Raw genomic sequence first — 20,231 nt, 5'->3', positions numbered from 1 at the left:
TAACGCGGTAATATCCTGAAAATACGCATGCGCGAAGAAGGGAGGGGGTAGACTTCGGGTTATGCCCGTAGAAGGGAGGGGGGAGACTTCGGGTTATACCCGACCCCCGGGCAGATACCCCACGCTAATACTAGTGATGACTTCAGTGGTGAGAGGCGCCACCGTCGATTCCGACGGCTGCCGGAGCTGCCCGAAAATTCCTTCCCTAATTAACAAAACTTAGCTCCCTTCCTAATTAATATTAAGGGATGAAACCAATGCTGTTCGAAGGAGAATTAAATTTTCGTGGATCGATTTGAGTTTCATTCCTCAATTTCAGTAAATAAAAATTAGAATTCCCGAGGAAAGTCGAAGTGCGACGACAACCCAATGGGATCTCAGCGCAGAGAGGCGCCCGAAAAATCTCCCGCTAATTAAAAAATTGTATCTCCCTTTCTAATAAATATTAAGGAATGAAACCAAAGCTTTTCAAAGGAGAATTTAATTCTTCTCGATCCGGGCTAGATTCATTTTATTCCGACGTGAAGGGGATGATTTCCCGGCCCTATGGAGACATATTATGAGGGCGAGTTTGTTAGTGTTTATGGAGCAAGAAAATAGGAGCAATTGTATTTATGAATTAATTGGATATCAGACTATAAAATCTTTCCACAGTGAAATTAGTTTCATGAATTCCAAAGGGAAAATATCTAGTGATAAAAATAAATACTATTCTAATATACAAATTTTTAAAATCAGCACCTTCTTGAAGTTCCACAAAACAAAATTTCCATACAATATTTCCAATAATCAATTCCAATTTCCAATAATAATGGAGATTTTGCATGTTTCCGTTCGAATAGGTGTTGGTAATATCGATATTTCCAATTCTAATTCTGATCATTTTTTTTACAAAAAATAATGCAAAATGAAAAATAAAATTTTTAACAATAAAACAAAGACAAGCATCGAATTTTTGGTATTTATTCTCCATTTTTTTCCTCTATTATTTTCCATACTTTGTATTCAATTACATCAGTAGTAGGTAAAATTTTTATGTTAATCTCATAATACTGGTACAGGGCTTTTTTATTCTTCTCTTTTTTTTTTCTTTAAAGAACTTCTAAATATCAATAATTGAGCAACCTTGCAGCAAAATGAATACGGCGTCCTGTGTTGTTTATTATGTCGTTCATATCGACGTGTACAAATATTGTGTCGTATCAATTAGAATAACTATTTTTTTTTTCTCCAATAAATTTGATGACTTTATTTTTACTGCACACCATGTTTATGCCATCTTCTCTGCTTTCAAGTAACCACTCGAGCACTCGGTGAATATAATTGAATGAAATTATTTAATTACATACAATAGATAAAATAAAATTTTATTCAGACTTACCACTGCTTATATGTTTTTTATGGAAAACAATTTTATTGATTTATGGTTTACTCACAAAGATAATATAGCAAGCATATAATTTAACAAATTTTCACAGAGGCCAATAGCCCCTCTATGTCAATCGTCACAGTCCTATTTTTCCAGCGTTAATCTCGTTTTTTTTTAAATTCAATAATCCAATCCTGATTGACTTTCTTATTACGACCCGCGTTAATGAGATCTAGACCAATTCAAGATAATCATTAATCACTATTAATCATTACAATCAAATAATTCTCACACTGGACTGACGATTTTATTTTTTCCTCGATAAAAATAACAAATGCAACTAAATGCAAATTTAATCATTCTAATTATCAACAGAGATCGATTTCACTGACAAATATGACACTTATATTAAATATATTAAATTCAATGTCTTTAAAATCATTAATAAAGAAATTTTCTATGCTCATTTAGTTCTGTTTTCCACTCGTTAGTTTTTTTATTTTTGATTTTTCAAATTCATTCCAGCTCGGCATGAAATTAACTATCGTGAGATTTATCAAACTTAGTTCGTCATCGTCAAATCCATATTATTTTCATATATATATTTATCTATTATTCATCAGATTTCGAGTGTTATGCAAGGTGGTTTTATAATTGTTCGTCACATCAGCACGTTTCGTTCTACATCTTGTGTTAATTAGGTTTATTAATTTATACGTCCTCTTTTCAGTATTTTTTTTTTCATTTGTAATATATATATATATTTTTTTTTCAAGTATTCTAAGGTTCCTCACTTTCGATTTCGTACTTCCTATCTATTGTGCATGTACTCCTCTCAATGGTATAATTTTCTGGACGTTCTTTTTCAATTGTCCTTTATTACGATTTTTTATTTCGTCACAAAAGGTATTTCAGCGTGCATGCGTACCTGAAATACCTGGATACCTGTATATTTATCGGGAGCATTCCGAAGTGATTGAAAAATGATTCACACCAGTCTACCATCAAATCACTCTTTTATTCATATTTTTGACGGCTTTTATTTCGTGTTTTTCTCGTACTGGTCCGTTCCCTTGAGCGACAGGGTTTCATTTTCTTTCTTTCATTTATGAAACTCACTCCTACACTGAGAAAAAAAATTATTTTTATCAAATATACATTTACTTGAGAGAAGTATTTATTTTTCAAATATTATATTTCTTTCCTTTGATCGTTCCCAGAGGAGCGTAATTAGCTTCCAATAATGGCAATCTTATTCATCTTGAGTATGACAATGTTCCACAGAAATTTCAATCAAATCCGTTAATGATTTTTCATTTCCCGAAATTTCTAATTTTCTAAAGAGAAGAATTTCGTGAAATTTTGTAATACTGACAATTATTTAAGTAGTTCACTGACGGTTATTGCTACCATGATCATGTTCTAGAACAATTTAATTAAGATAATTTAAACCTAATGAGTATTGCTATTGTAATGACTTCATTGGAGAAATATACTGCTGAAAAAATAAATAATTCTCTGAAGTAAATGAGTTTTTTTTTCTTAGTGTATTTAGAGTTCGGGGGGGGGGGAGGTCTTCTAAAATGTAGTGAAACATTTTGAAAATTTTACCACTCCGGGATTTTTTTTTACCTCTTTTGAGCGCCCTGTATAGATATGCCAATTGTACCGTTGTACTTAATGTAATGTTTATGGTTCACATGAAACCTTTTGACAGCTGATAATTATTTACAGTGGGATGACGATTAATGTTGAATGAATATTAATGCATGAAATTTATTGTTGTTTTTTTTCCTTTCATTTTATTGTTACATTTTATAGTGAGTGCGACTATCAACACTAACAGTGGTTATAATCCTAGAGCGCCTCGTAACACTTTTGAATTATTTCTCTTTATTCACGTTTCTCATTAAATTAATGTCTCAGTGATTAAGTTTTTTTTCTTTTTCTCTTGATAAAACAACAAAAAAATTTATCTCATTTTACGTTATTGCTCTAATTCTTATTGTTCTTTCTTCGTCAATTAATGGAAATTATAATAATTCATGACTCGTCAAGGATATCTATAACAAGTACTTTCCAACGTTTATATCGACATAATCCACAATCAATTTTTGATTTAAAGTATTTATTCAATTTTTAGTTTTCTTTTTAATTGTTGAAACTCATTGTCACTGTTTTTGCAACTGCTTCAGTTGCAAAAAACTTTCGTAATTTTGGGTAGATTTTTGAGAGAAGGCATCGATGTTGATACCCGAAGTGGGCGAAGAAAAAGGGCAAAGAGAAATTATATAAACTGATAGTAAATTGATTGTATCGACAAGCGTTTCTTTGCTGTTATACCCTGGCCAATCTCATCGATGGAATTTTATAATATTTTTGGACGCGAAGGACGCGGAATTGACCGAATGAATTGTCAACTGAAATGTGAAATACACAATTCATTACTCCTCCCCAATGATATTGCGGTTCGATTTTGTGTTTCCAAATTTATCAAGTTCTCCAATTGTACATTCAGAAGTCATAAATTCCAATGAATTAACTGGTTTTTTTGTTGCACAATTTGTGTTGTAATCAATCAATTTTACGTGAAATGCCAAGACAAAGTGGGCTACTGTTTCTCTTCTGAATTATCAAAACAACAAAAAAAAAATGTTGGCTTAATTTTGAAACTTTTCTGGATCAGTCCGGATTTATAATTGATTTCACTTAAATTTTCATTCGCATTTTTGTAGCATCCATCAGCTGTGGATGACAAAATAGTTTGTGTTAATGGAGAGTTGATAAATTTTTTGTCATTACAATTCTTCGGTAAAACCTTGTTGATGTTCTCGTATAAAAACCTCTTCTACACATTGACATAAATTGTTTATTAACTTATTCTTATATATTTTCTTCGATTTTTTTTTTCGATTTCTTACCATAGATCACCCAAGCTTTTTACGACGACACGTTCATGCCTACTGTGTACTCATTAAAATTTATTCAAATTTTCGTTTGGAATGAACTTGTACTTTTTTTTTCAATTCAGAGGAATATCGAATACTCATCGCAAGCTCGTTTCGAATTAGTATGAAGAGAAACTTTAATTTCATCGCTCTCTATCAAGTGGTATATCATGAGGCTAGAGATCTGGAATTAAATAATCTTCTGTTTGATTCATCATTTTTATTTTCTTAATTTTCATATAAAAAGGGACTCACTGACTGTTATAACAAGATACTTGCCAATACATACATATAATAGATATAAATGTGTATGCGTATTTTATTTCTCTGCTCTTTGCCTTCATAGTTTGTTTTAAAGTTCATTTTAAAAGGCCGTGACTATCGAGGCCCCCATCATAAATATCCCCTTGTGGCACGCGGTTCCCTCACTCAATTTATTAATGCTACGAAATTTCTCATTCACACAAATGATTCATTCTCGCCCCCCAAAAAATTCGTGTTGTGTAGAAGTGTTCCCGGAATTTATCATTACATTAATAACTCACATTTTTTCAATTATTTCCTGTTGTTTTCATAATATGTTTTGAGCATTCAATCGTATCATCTCGATAAATGCAATCATGATATAAACGATTGATTGTACCGAGCACATGAACGAAGGATATTTTATCAATCAATTTGTTTCTATTTTATTATTTTTCATTTGCTGAATATTTTTTCAATTTGTCTTTCCCTTTACCGTAAATAAAAATGTTTTATTCATTAAATTTTCGTGAAATTACTATGAATCATAACTCAGTTTATTTTCTGCCTATAATGAACAACACTCGTTCCTCAGCTCATCTTATTTTCCTCTTCACCTTGAAAGAGGTACATAGACCAGTAAGCAAAATTGAATACGACAAACATGAATGGAAAGGCAAAACGTGCTAAAACATCAATTCGTGCACTTCCCTTAGCATGACATGTAAAGTAACGCAATGGTATAAGACCAAAACAACATTTTTCCGTTTGGCTGAGTGGTAAACGTGAAAATTTATTTTTTTGTTTATCAACTTGATGATGTAATAGTGGTGGTGGTGATGGTGTTACCACACGTGATGATACAGGTGATGTTGAATCACGCGATGGATATCTTGATGATAAACCACCTGGTGATGATTGTTGTCCATCACCATCTGCCGTATGTGTTGACAATGTTGGTGATTGTTGTTGTCGATGACGTAGACGATTATAAGAATTATTGTGCTGATGATGTGTGTGTGAATGATGTGAATGCTGATGACGATTACCATGATGTGAATGATGATTGTGCGTTCTATGACGCATATGGGGATGATAAAAATGGCCGCGAGCCACATTATTTCTCGATCCAAGATGATCATCATCTTCCTCATCTTCGCTATTCACTCGTCGTCTACTTCCTCCCGAAACAGGTACGTGGACCAGTACGCGAGGTTGAACAGTGCGAATACGAGAGGAAAGGTGATCCGTGATATTACATCGATGCGCTTGGATCTCGTCGGGAACTTGGAAAGCCACGACCTGCAGCAGTTTTTTTTCTGTGGTTGCATATGTATTTCGCACTGGCGCATCTTATCCATTGACATCGTATCCTCCCGGTGTCGGACGAGAGGCTTCTGAAAGAAATTGGACGGCTCTTGGTTTGGTGTAGGAACACCATAGATCGGATTCTATTCCTTTTTTTTTTTTTAAATCTTCAACTAACTGTTAAGTCCCGATCCATTTCTCCAACTTTAAAGACTTTCTAAGTCTTTAAGTTTCTTTTTTTTTCTTAAATTTTGATTTATCTTCTCAATCAAATGACTCTTGTCCGATCCATGATCATGCAAACTTACATCTAAATTGTTAAGTATCTACTGTAATTCATTAGAGAAACTGACCATCTGAAAATTTGTTGAGCCATCCGGTTCAAGCAGTTCTGTTGCCGGATCGACCGATGCTGAATGCTCAATTTCACGATATTTCTTCTTCATATTCTCCCGATGCATATCGCTACGTGAGGCATAATTGACGAGTGCAAATTCAAGTAGCGCACCAAATACAAATGTTAAACATACACCAGTCCAAACGTCGATGGCTTTCGTATAAGATACCGGTGGCAGTGAGGCATTTATTCCAGATGTTTGTGTTGCCATTGTCAGTAGTGTTGTCACTCCTATGCAGCATCAACAACCCCAGTGAGAAGGAGGAATGAAAAGAGAAGAAAAATAAAATGAGATAAATGGATAAATCAATCGTTGGTCCCAAAAGAGATTAAAAATTTGCAGAAATTCAATCATCAATTGAATGATTTTTTTTTTCACGACTGGGTGTTGACGCCCGTATTTTTTCGGCTTAAATTTATAATATATATATATAGAGTATACATATAATATATATAAAATATATATTTCATTCAATTTATTAGAATATTCAATCCCCATTTCTACTCTTTATTTATTCCTTTCTTATAGATATGTTCTTATATATTCTTATATATATTATATGATGAAATTTGATTTCTTTGAAAAACGTGATATCTTAGCAAACTAAAACGTCACTCAAAACATTACCTGAGTTTTTTGATTAAGGATATTGACGATCGAAGGAGACTAGAGATTATTTAACACATTTAATAGTTGAATGTATTGGATGGGAGAAATAAGTAAACTAATAGTCTTTATCGGCTTACCGAGTGACACTCGGGCAGGCACGGCGCTCTGATCCAGCCAAAAGGATACCCATGACACAATAACAAGCATACAGCATGGAATGTAGATCTGAATGAGATAGTAACTGAATTCTCTCTTAAAATGTAAATCCACTTTCAGACAGCTGTATTCGCCTGAAAGATATCAATCATCAATTCATTTTATTTCCGTCATTAACAAGCACTTGTTAGACGATTATTCCAGAATAAACAGTGAGAAACAGCTTCTTGACTTTTGGCCTTCCGAATGGAAGCTGTGTAATCGATCAGACTTAAGTTTGTTAATATCATAGAGTCGATAAAGAATTTTGTACGTATACAATGCAATTTCAATTCGCAAAATACAACAGAATTTCAATACACAAAATCGGTTATATACCAAAATTTTCCTGTCAAAACTCCTCCATTTATTTCTCCACTTCAAAATTTTCCCTTGTCAACTCATCCCCCTTCCATCCCTTCACTTGTAATGTAACAATTTCATGGAGCGTTCCACATCTTGTGACATCACAAGATATTTTTGGATAGAATTTTTGGATGATGTAGGAGGGAAAACAGGGGATTAATCTCGATATAATTTTACAAAACTTTACTAAAAATACGGCCATTCAGCTCCTAAATTTAACTTTTTCAAATTTTTTAATCGATGAATATTTAGAGAGAAATGACGGGGTATTAGTGAACCAGTAAATCAATGATCGGGGATATATAATCAGAAGAAATTTGAAGGAGTTTTGACCTGTCAGATACAAAATCTTCACATTCTCTCACTCCAAACAATTTTTTAAAGCCATAATCAGTCACCCGATCAGCATTTACACGTCATACAGTGTTATTCAAAATGAGAGCAGAAAATGCAATTACACCCAAAACGAATTAACGAATAATTATTGAATGAATTAACATTAAAAATAAATGATGACATAATTAAATACATTCTTCATTTGAATAGAATGTTAATTAGAGAGAAAAAATTGCCGCTTAATTGACCGGATACGCTCCTTTTAAGTATTTTCAGTTGCCAAATTTCCCAATTAATTGCTCACAAAATTGGAAACAATTCATACATAGTCTTTAGTATCTAAATTAACTATCGCAAAGTATTGAGATTTTTTAAATATTTTCTCTTTATAAACAAATAGTAGAACCGGGTTCCCAAAGGGTAGATTATCTTTTAAGAAGTATCAATATATTTCTTGATTTTTTTACGTCTATTGATGAAAAATTGAGATTTTAATTATTAATTACAACAAAAATGTTGATTTTCTCATAAGACACTGTTAAGTTCCGATTTTTAAATCATTTTTTTTCAAAAACAGAAGTAATTATAGTTTCAATAATTTAGTTTGATAATAATAATTTTTTCGATTTTGAATTGCGCAAAGCTGTTACACAACAACTAATTTTAAGTACATTTATGAAAAGCTGATTAAATAATCCAATTTTAATTCAGATCGATGGATCCGTGCAGTTGTGGATTATGGTAATCCACAATTCCCACTTGTCACAGGATTCATTATCCTGTTAAGGAGAGGAAACTACGAAACCGAGGCCATTTATATTGTCATTTTGGTTTGCACTTCTTCTATTTCTGCGTATCTTGATGATCTGACGGCAGAAGTGTTCTTGGTAGCTGTCCATCACTGCGTCAGCAGGTTGTGTTTCATTCTCTTCTCAGACAACGGGGCGAACTTCAAAGGTACCATCAACCACCATAATTTGTTGAAATGCTTTCTGAAGTTCGAAAAACTACAGCAGAAAATCAGTAGTTGCAATGCAGAGGGGGAGAATCCTTTGACAGTAAAGTTGTCGAATGGCGGTTTTACAAAAAATATCTTATGACTTTATATAGTCACGATCAATCAAACGAGTGACGTTTTTCCAACGAGGTTGTTTTTAAAAGAATCGAAAATTGAAGAAAAAATTGTTTTTCAATCAAAAATTGAAAAATTTTGTTGAAAAAACAACCTTCTGGTAGCTCTGCTCAGCAGTTCATTCCAGCTGTTCCACCTGTCGTGGGAGATATCCGAGAAGCTGCAGACGTTCAAGTATCATTTGCTGAGCGTTGCCGAAAGTATCCTGAGTTTAAAGCCCGAAGCGGTGAACTCGCATCCTTTAACTCATAACATGTCATCCGCTCTTTAACGTTCTGGGGGTTCTCACTCCAGCACGTTTCCCAAGTGGAAATTCAGTTCAGCATCAGATCAAAGTCCCATCAAACGAGACCTGATGACTTGATGAGAACCTGACCTTTCATCTGATGTAGTGACGACTTTGATAAAATTCAAAAACTTTATCATTGTAAAGTTATCGAAAAATTCTACAAATCAACATGAGCAATAATCAATATAAAGAACATTTGGGTAAACTGTGTCAGCCCAGGATATATTGTAGATATATTGCTTTTAAATATATTGTTTGTAGCACCCATTCCACATTATCCAAACAAGTCCTGAAACTAAACGCATCAGCGAGCAAAAATCGAAAAGAATGTTACACACACGTACGGACATCAAAAAATTGGACGCTCGACCAATTAGACATGTTAGGTTGATGTAACATAAAAAATGAGAAACTTCAATTTGATCGATTACAAGTTCCATTCGGAACTAAAGGGGAAATTTCGATTCAAATCCCCAGCAGATTAAAAGCAAAATCGAACGCGGAATTTTGCTTCGATTCGGAAGGAAAAGAGTAAAATTTAAGGGTTTTTTAATTCTGTCAGGGGCGAATGTCTCGTTAAAGCAGCCAAATACTTAATTAAGCCGAATACTTAATTGAGCTCCAATAGCCAAAAAGTGTAGGCAACATAACTTTCACGACTTTGATTTAAAATCCCGTTCCGAACTGTACGCGACATTTTACAACTAAAAATTTGCAGTTGTAACTGGCAAAAAAAATATGAAATTAATTTTTTAAACATTTGAAGGATTGTCATTTACAAGTCTGAATTGAATCAGACGATAAGGGGAAAATGTAAAAGAGCTATGCTAGTCTAACATTAATGACAGTGACTCATTATACGGGGGACAGTATTTTAAACGAATAAATTAAAAAATCTGTTGCTGGGAATTTCTTTAAATCAAAGTCGTGCCGCTGTTAACGCAATGAATTCATGAGTGCAATGGATGAAATTCAACGCTTGCGGGACTTTTTTCACTGACTTGAAGTCCCTTTTCTGTTCAGTCCAAGAGATATATATTTTCTGTGTATTACTATTGAATTTTTAATTTTACCGGTATTTGTTTTGCTGTTGCAGTCGTCTGTTCTAAATTTCTCCAGCGTAAAACGTGGAAGATGTAAGTTCTTAACCACCTGGACGGGATCGCCCTCTTTCCATAAGAATACCAAATCATCAGTCGTCCAACCATCTGGCATCGATAATTAATATCCATTGATAATCGATATTTGGCTATTAAATAAATTGTCGAGAAGGGCGAAAAAAAGCTAAGTCAACTTTCAGGGGAGTTTTCAAGGATTGTCTTCGAATTTAAGAGATTGAGAAATATTCAGTACACGGGAAGAAAAGTACTTCGAATATTCCATGGAGAGAAAAGTCGCAAAAAAATTACTGTGCCGGGCACTAGAATCGAGGTACGAAATGCTACAATACTCGAATATGTTTTATTTACACATAAAAATTCCTATCAGCACCATAAATTTTGTTATACATTTTATAAGCTACGCGTTTATTTCAACGTCAACTTTACATGTTTACTTGACCACAATCCGTCCCAAAAGTTGACCGCAATCTCTCGCAAATAGTTTCATAGAATGGGTAGAGATCTCCGTAAAAACTTATAAAATAAAATTTAAAATGTCCGTCAGACTCAGAAATATTTGTTGAAAACTTAACGGAGATCTAAATGGATTTACCTGTTTTTTCTAGTCTATTATAAAATAATGCTACTAGAATGAGTGGCTAAATTCCTCTGCCTCATAATCGAGATGATATTTAATATAGATATACTCACAGCTGGCCATACGTAACGAGCAGATTTGTCGATCCAGAGGATATAATTTCAGATTCATCGGACATGCCAATGTCAGTGATATTCTGGGATTCCGGAAACAGAAAAAAATCACAAAAACGGTTTATTCGTGCTAATTAATGATTATGCATAGATTTCATATACTAATTCATTGATGATTTTGCGATTTCTAAATTTTACCTTATGCTATATAATACTGAGCCATTTGGAAATATGCGTATGTATACATTCGGCATTATGATGTTGTGAAAATGCCCCTCTTTCTCGTTCGAGAAGAAGAGATCCGGCATCCAAACACGTGATGCTTCAGTCAGTGTTAAATACTTCAAACGTCCTGTGAAATTTTGAAATTTTCATCAGATTATGAAAAATAGTAAATGAGAAAATACTGTTTTGTATATCAAAGAATATACAAAAAATAAATCTATATTAAATTAATGATAATCTTTATTAGTAATTACTAATATTAATTAATTAAAACAAATTATAAAAACGAAGTAGTAAAACGAGATAACTGTACTCATCTGCAAATTGGGTTTTCGAGTAATATCTCCCAATCTAAGAGAGATAGCGCAATTTTTACCAGAATATTTATTGTAGAACGTACTATTCCCCACAAAAAATGTTATGACATAATTTGCGCTATATCTATTATATTTCGAGATATTCATAAAAAATTGATCAATAATCAGAAGTGGCTTATCTCAAATTAAGCTTATCACCTTTTGAAAGCGCGTTATTCTTACAAAGAAGTTGGTAATTAATTGGCAGTCCTTACACCATAATTACCTATTAATAAATAAGCGTGAGTCTCATGAAACAATAGGTGATATTTTGCCCGATCATAACAAAATCGATTAAACGAGACCAGGAAATTTTGCAGGATAAAATTCTATAAAAATGATATTGAAAAATGTTGTAGGACCTTCTACATGTTTTTTATGTGATTCAATTGGCAAATATCAAAATATATTCAATCCAGAGAATATCATACCTCCGTAATCAATGAATTTGAGCCGCTCGTCAAGCCATTGTTCTCGAAACGTCAATTGAACCGAATATTCCTGTTGACATACAAGTGTAAATTAAAATCATGATTTCAATCAATAATGGCAGTTTAATAACATTTCCCAACACTGCTTTACAGTATTGGCAATTCCCTTCTGCTTTTCGATCAGTTTCTTTATATTCATAGATACAGTCGGATATTTGAAAGTGTTTATAAGCAAGAAAAAAATTATTATTGGCCGTTGCCGAGAAAAAAAAGGGAAAAAAAATCTTTTCAATATATCTGCGTGGAAAGTACGTATTTTGCTCCCTGATAATAGGGAGAGAAGTGAGTACTTCCCGCACTCGGGTGAAAAGTACTCATTTTCCTCCCGCTCATCAGAAGGGGAAATACAACGTTTTCTTTGCAGACGTGTTAAAAAACATTATCTGCATCTCGGGCGAGGAAACTTCACTTTCCCCCCTCAATGCACCACGAAGGGAAATTTTAAATAAAAATTAGACCTCTAGGGGACTAAACGAGGAACAAAGCTTAGTTATATCACAAAAATTAGCCTCTCAAGTCTAATTTTTCCAGCAAAACTTGACCTAAAAGTGGGTGATTGTCATTTCGTCCCACGTTTCGCCCTCTAGACGTCTAATTTTCATTCAAATTTTATTTCCGTGACGATATACTATTTTCACCCGCTCACACAGAGAGAAATATTTAACAAAAATGACGTATTTGTTCCCGAATTCCGGAGTGAAATCGATTGCACGAACCTTTAGGGAACGGTAACGCTGAGTAAAATGCGAGTTTCGTAATTTTTTCTGAATATTTCTCTCTGCGGATCCGGCAGGAAAATATAAACTTTTCTGTTAAGGCGAGACGTGTTAAAGATATCATGTGTCCATCAAGTGAAAAAATGAGCCGTCATGGGACGCCTGGCAGATGTGAAACATCGTGTGTGTACAAGTAATATGCATAAAAGATAATATTATTACAGGAATTAAATATAGCCTAATGAAAAAATGAAGTATTACGAGATTCTTACAGTAAATGGTAACTTTATTTAATAAACATTTATTTACATGATATAAAAATTAGATATTAGTATCAAGTTGCCACAATTTAAATATTTTCATCTGTGGCTTCAATAATAGTTATATTCGATTTTTCCTCTGCCGGTATTACTGTGACGATTGGTCGATGATAACTAAAGTACGTTACAAAAGTATTGGATGAAACACCATCAAGATATCTCACAAATACAGCATCTATTGTTGTTCCATATTTGGTAGTAGATTGTTTTGGATCGTTATTGATTTGCCATTGAAATTCTTTTTGAAGAAATGTCATTAATGGCATTGATTCAGCTCTTGCAAAATTTACACTGAAATATGCAGCTAAAAATAATGGTAGTTTATGTTTATTCGCTTTAAGAATTATTGAACCTGTTTGACTATAAGGAAATAACCTTTCATGTAAAAATGAAATGAGATGATCCATTTTGTTATTAGGTGAAATGTATATTACAATCATAATTAATTCACTTCCGTCTTGTAGTTTAACATGTGAAGAACACACATTTCCAATAGATGCAATAGTTTAAAAGAGTCTGGTACTATTCGATTAATAAAGTCTGACACAACATTGATAGTATGCCTTGTGTTTAACTGATCAGGGTGACGTCCAGTTTCAATAATAATATTTTGTGATCCTTCTGATGATTGTTGGGAACTGAAATATTTAAAACAATATGATATTGAAATACACAAAAAAAAAAAATTTAAGTGTGGCTTCAATATACTCATGAACTCAAATCTTAGTTAATTATTGCAATATATGACTAAAGATTTGCAAGTATAAATTTTATTAATAAAATTTTCTATATTAATTCCTTCATGAATAATAAAAGAATCCTTAATTGAAGATAATATTAATATAATTTATATAAATTATTAATATGATTAATATGAATATAATTAATTAAATATAAAAATATAATAATTACATTTATGGAGACTTGAAAAATACGATCTACTTACTGATGACTTGGTAGTATACCATAGTGTAGTTTCACTTTCTTTGCACAAGGTTGATCACTTTGATCTTCTGAGTTATCACTGTCACACATATTTTATTGTCAAAAATTAAAATGAAAAATTAAATAAAACGCAGGTTATGTGTACCGTAGTAAACAACAACGTCGAACTGAGTGAGAAGCCACACCGTACACTCTACTACACAGAATATAGATAGGCATACCTTAGTATAGCCTGGCGAATGCTCGCCACGGCAAGTATCGCCAGGCCAACGATTCAGTTTAGGGGTGCGCCTATAGATGTTTCACATCAAAAATATGACTTTCCGCCCTTGTTACACAATATACCATTACCTTTGTGTTTGTTTCTACCTAACATACAGAGCATTGAACGTGAAGACGTCATTCATCAATTATTACTGATTATTTTTCAAGAATCGATTTTTCATAATTGTAGCAAATGCAATTACGAATTAATATAACCAATGGATTCTGTTCTTTTGAATGAACCATCTCTTGACTCTCATTCAACGCTCAAAAAGCAGAATTCAACAAGCGCAATGACGTTAAACAAAAAAATGCAACTTTGAAAGCATTAACAGAACAGGAAATCGTATCAACTATCATGCGTAAAGCTACGTCAACTAATTATTCGTACTAACAAATATAAACGTGCATCTTTGCTCACACTGAATATTGTCGGGCGCTGGATATCGCCTTATCGTTGACTTTCCTCTCCTTTCATCGCAATTTGTGCGAATGTTATCGGTACGATTTATCGAAGACAATTAACTATTGGAAGTTCATTATTCATTGGGATTATAATTTATATGGCTATTTATTAATTGATTACTATGAGTGATAGATCGATCGATCGATCGGTCTACTCCTAGGTGGCTCGACAGACATTGGAATTTACTCGATCGGCGATGGATCGACCTATCGATGGATCGACCTGGATCGACCTATCGATCCATCGCCGATCGAACGAGCGTTGAATGACTGGTACAGATTGATTTTTTGGAAGAACGATTGGTCGATTAGAGTTCGATAGGTCGATGATTCGTTGACCAACGATCTATGGTGAATTCTGGGTCGAATTGTAGGCGATCGTTTGTCAATCGTGAGCCGATTTCTCGTCGATATATCGTCGACCTTTACTTGATTACCACTCGACTGCGTGAACAACGTAATTCTATCAAGTGAATCAAGAATTATATTTCAAGTAGTTTCATGGACAGCCGCTAGGCGGTCGTCTATTTCCTGATGTCATCTCTTTTTTACACAAGGAAATAGGACACACATCGAGACTATCGATTTCTCGAAAGTCTGTCACGCTCATTCCTCAGTGGTCCAGCTATCTGAGGCGACTCATTAGATACAGAACTCATTTAAGTATCGATCATGATTTTTATAATTACGCGTGTAAATATGAAAAGATAATCGGTGTGAACAAGCAGGAGTAGTGAGCATATGACAACGTACACACGATAGTCGGCATGTTTGTTGAGAGATTTTTCAATTTTTTTCGTCAACGAGGAATTACCATACTATTCCGTAAGCTTCTCCACTCGATTCCGTAATCGATGAGCGAACTGCGAGTTATGTGATCTGCCGAGAATCGAACCCGCGTTTGCCAGTATCACGCCGGGCACTCTTACCGACTAAGCTGCCGGATACCATAGAAATCCACTCTCAAATGCAAGAGAAACGCCGCTTAAGCCCCTTAAGGCGTCAAATAATTCAATGAGAGTTAGAATTAGAGAGAAGAAATTTCCGCTCTAACTCAGCGGATTCATTTATTCATGTTCGATTCTACCTTTAGTTACAAGTTATCGAATGTCGTTTGGAATAGATCAATTGTTCTATCAGTGCAGCGAGGTTATTTTCATCTATTTTGAAAAAACAAAGAGACCAGTTAAATATTTCTTAATCAGAATCCAGGCGATTCCTGATTTGATAGGAACTATTCTCTTCACAAGAGACGTCAGGTGAAATAAACATTTTCTGCAACTGATAAAAAGTATTTTAAGGATCAGGTACTACCAAATTCCAGATAAGCAGTTGACGAAAATGTAACTCAAAGTTTAATGTATTTAATTCCATATATTCCAGGGACGACTACAACGTTGGACTCCCTGAACTGACAACACCCGAATTTCCGAATTTGCATCACTCTTAGCATTACCCAGGGCCACTACGTGGAAGTGGTGATGCACAGCCCCGAAGAAACGACCTAGCAGCACCTGCAATCCTATCCTGGGTCATACAGATTGATAACTTCCTTCTGCAACAACTTCTTCCCTCCTGAAGCAATAATATTGATATCTGTGTATGTTCTGTCGCAGAATTCGTCCCTCTTTTATTAAATTTATTTTTTCTGAAAAATATACTATCGTCATACTTCTCAAATATTAATAATTGAAACTTTTCCCAGAATTTTAATTTCATGACCAAATAGTTTTATTGCGGATTTGGCTAAATTGTAGAAATTTCTTGTTCTTTCCATTAACGAAAGAATTTCCCCCCTTTAAATCTTTCTGACCTGATTTTATTACCGCTGAAATATTTTCTCTCCAAATATTTGATTGCGGTAGGACTTTTCCGAAATTTTAATCCCGACACTCCAAATGGTTGTCCCATTTTGAGTTGATCCACAAACTCTTACACACAGACCACTACACCAACCTACACGGTTGTAAAAATTTTCTATCGGTGCATCGGTTTCTCAACGCATCAGTCTCGCAGTGCATAGTGCATCTATGCCTCAGCGCATCAGTCCCTGTGTCTCCGTGCCTCGCGCAAATTTTGTTTTATTTTGTGTTTCATTCAAATTTACCCGTCCTTCAAATCTATTGGGGCTCCATTTTTCTTATCGTTTAATATCCATCCTAAATTTCAATATTTCAATCGTAATAGTTAAAAGTGTATAATCTATCCAATAAAGTGATTACAATAAATTAAATATATTAACAACTATTTGACTCAATTTTCATTCACCTCCGCATTAACTCGACAGTGTGCGAGTGAACAGTGTAGCAGATGAAAGACGAGAAAACAAATCTGTTCCATATTTTATTCCATCATGGTTTGTCTTGTGATGCTATTCCCCTTCAGCTCAGTAACGACGTAGTAAAACGAGGCTAGTTACTTTTGACTAGCGCCCACTTTTTGATGAATATCCCAGGATCTAAGGAAGTTGGCAAAATTTTCGTTATGATTTTTTTTGTGAAACTACTTGAGCTCTACAATGAAGATTTGTAAAGTTGAGCCTCTATATGGCTGAAAACCCCAACGAATTTACATCGACAATCGTCGGATGTTCCTGAGTTGACGACGAGGGGCCATTCATTCGTGAAATCATTGTGTCACTTCGGGCTGAAATCATGTTTGAAATCACATGAAATCGGTCGAAGTTAATTGCAATCAGAGACATTCTGGGATTTCATCGATTTCAGGTGACTGCAAATGAAATCACATGAAATCAGTGAAATGCCATGCAATCAGTGAAATCGCATGAACTATAACACCAAAAAATAAATAGAAAATCGTCCGGAGATAAGACAAAAAAAAATCGGATGTAGTAAATAGGTGCAATATACACGGACTATTTGATGAATTCAAGGTGTTTTGCATCGAAATGTTAACCACCTTTTCTTTTCAACTCCGGACGCTTTTTTTACGGGGAAAAAAAAAACAAATACACAACGCGAGAGGATCGACTCATAAAGTTCTCAGAGAAAATCGATCGACGTATTTTCTCAGAATCCCCCAAATCGACGTTGGACGCGTTTGAACTGGCAATTTCGACAACACGCGAAGTAGTACAGTTATTAACGAAACGTCGTCAAATCATTTGAAATCGTGAAATCGCCGGAAAAAAAACCCTGGCAATCACATGAAATCAACGATTTCAAGAAATCAGTGAAATCATCTCTAAATCAGATGAAATCAGCAATCACTGTGTCATCGAATTTTTGAATGAATGGCCCCTCGGTTGACGATCTAGTGGGTAACAGTCAAGATGCAAATCTTAACCCCTCCAAAATTCAGTATAAAATCGTCCACGGATCGTTTCGCATCGACATTCACCGTCTGTTTCAAACTGTTTTCTTGAAATCCAACTGCGTAGTTATTCCATGTCTACTAACTCTAAACCTATACAACATCAATATATTTAATTACGGTCGTGTCGATTAATTGGTGATCAACGAGTATAGATTACAACCAAACTCTGTATATATTGTAAATTATCATAACCGACAATTAAACGCGATGTGACTTTATTATTCAGTGTTTAACTATTGTTTCCAACACCCACGACCCTATTTCCGATTTTCCGACGCCCGACCACCCAAAAAGCGACGTTCCCCAACTAAACAGATAATCACGGAAATTACGCTATCTCTTAGATTCATAGATATTCTTCATCAACTCGAGTGGGAGATAAGTCAAATTATCTCAATTTATCACTTGGTTACTCAGCTGCTGAGTCATGGAATACGTTGGATTATTTTTTCATTTTTCCATTTTTCTCTTTTTTTAACTGTTCGGAATCATTTTCCACCCATTATTTATAATCTTGCCGCATTAAAGCTGATGGGTAACCCTGAACACTTCTCTTTAATTTATTCAAAATCCAACCATAAAATCTTTAAAATCAATTTTGACTGTCTCATATGCATCGGTTGATAATTTATATTTTTCAATATCTGTCATTTCCTCTCCTTAAGTTGATAAAATCCTTTAATGATAAATAACAATGATAGGTAGGCATAATTCTCTCATTAATATGAGTTATCATTCAATCGTGAGAGGAATATTATATCCTTTTAAGCCAATCAGATATGAGAACTGGTGGTGCAGACAGTACAGTATCGACGATAATACAAAAACTTGACATACATTTTTTATTAAACAAGGCATACGATTGTTGTCATTTCGTATCACATATCCAGCCAATCATAAAAATTCATCAGTCAATCCTCTATTCCAATCAAACCACAAAATAAATTATATCACGCTCAAACGATTCACTGTTTATTTATATTAATGCATTGAATTAGACCCATAATCAATATAATGACATCAAAATAAACAAATTAAATTTATCAAAGTTAATTTGGTGGGATAGTTGCCACATTGACTGGTTGCGCGACAGTACGAGTATAATATAATACAAGTACAGTACAGAGAAGTGCAATTTGCATCGTTTATCATATACACGTGACTTTATAAATACACAATATGTTGATGTAAAGACTTGTGGACCGTCTTTATTATTGTTGAACTCACCATTTTATAATCATCTATTTTGCTGATTGAGCGAAGATAGATGTTGACTTGGGCAATTGTCGGACCATCTGATAAGTTGCCGGAACAGAATAAAACAGTTTAATTATTAAATAATTATGAAGAAGGGAGAGTGTTAAGTATTTTTCATTAAGATTTTGTTTCATGGGGAGTCTCCTGGTTGCGTGTTACCCCAGAAGTTCCTTATTCCTATCTTCAATAATCCGGGGAAGATGATGACAGATACGTCTATTGGTGGACATGAGAGCGTCGAAAATGGGACCAATGAGAAATGAGAAACTTTTCAAGGTCAAATACAAAAAAAAATCGCGATATTTCAGAAGACAACATTTTCGCAGTTCAATTGATTTTCAATAAGTCGCCCTTTTTCCCCTTGTTAGGGTAGGACTAAATTGAGAATTGGTGATTTGGGGCTTTTCGGTCAAGTTGGGACAGTATGAAAATTATCTTAGGTTTGCGGAGTTGGAGAATAGGATTCAGATGTAATTTTTAAAAAGTAAGGGTACCCCAGATAGGACCCTTCTGATGATGTCCTTAGTAGGCAACTGTCGGCAAGGGCAATACATTCAATTATACAGGGTATCCCAAAAACTAGCGGCCAAATTGAAGAGGAAAGGCAGGAGAATAATTTTAAAACGAAAAGTTCTCTGGAACTTTTGGATCGGAAGTATCCTTTTCAAATAATTCGACGTTGAAGTTGCGCCAATCGACAGCGCGAGATGAACGGACGTTTATCCGTGATTGGAACGCAAGAGTGTTGGTGTTACCCCCACTCTACGGCTGTAGTCTCTTCAGACGGGTGAAATAAACGACTGTTTTTCGTTCGAAGAATGCGGTTACGGAAGGGAGGAAAGAAATTATGGC

General features: G+C 34.3%; 1 protein-coding gene across 10 annotated transcripts in view; it reads right to left on the bottom strand.

Moving 5' to 3' along the window:
- Positions 1 to 947: 947 nt before the first annotated feature.
- Positions 948 to 20,231, bottom strand: part of LOC135164611 (glutamate-gated chloride channel) — a 42,419-nt gene continuing 23,135 nt past the window's right edge. For 6 of the 10 annotated variants that reach the window (XM_064125123.1, XM_064125122.1, XM_064125118.1 and 3 more), the window contains 7 exons: positions 12,017 to 12,086; positions 11,203 to 11,356; positions 11,005 to 11,087; positions 10,267 to 10,401; positions 7,013 to 7,165; positions 6,222 to 6,496; positions 948 to 5,862 (listed from right to left, as the gene is read on the bottom strand). In XM_064125123.1, the coding sequence (XP_063981193.1) occupies positions 5,152 to 5,862; positions 6,222 to 6,496; positions 7,013 to 7,165; positions 10,267 to 10,401; positions 11,005 to 11,087; positions 11,203 to 11,356; positions 12,017 to 12,086 (1,581 nt within the window). In that variant the 3' untranslated portion in view covers positions 948 to 5,151. Of the gene's footprint in view, positions 5,958 to 6,221; positions 6,497 to 7,012; positions 7,166 to 10,266; positions 10,402 to 11,004; positions 11,088 to 11,202; positions 11,357 to 12,016; positions 12,087 to 19,349; positions 19,418 to 20,231 lie in introns of all 10 variants that reach the window. The other 4 variants (XM_064125119.1, XM_064125127.1, XM_064125126.1 and 1 more) reach the window with 4 other exon arrangements.

This window comes from Diachasmimorpha longicaudata, chromosome 7 (genome assembly GCF_034640455.1).
Source record: "Diachasmimorpha longicaudata isolate KC_UGA_2023 chromosome 7, iyDiaLong2, whole genome shotgun sequence".
In the NCBI taxonomy this organism is placed as follows: Eukaryota; Metazoa; Arthropoda; class Insecta; order Hymenoptera; family Braconidae; genus Diachasmimorpha; species Diachasmimorpha longicaudata.
The sequence above is the reverse complement of the archived record's forward strand: the minus strand, read 5'-3'. Positions and strand labels throughout refer to the sequence as shown.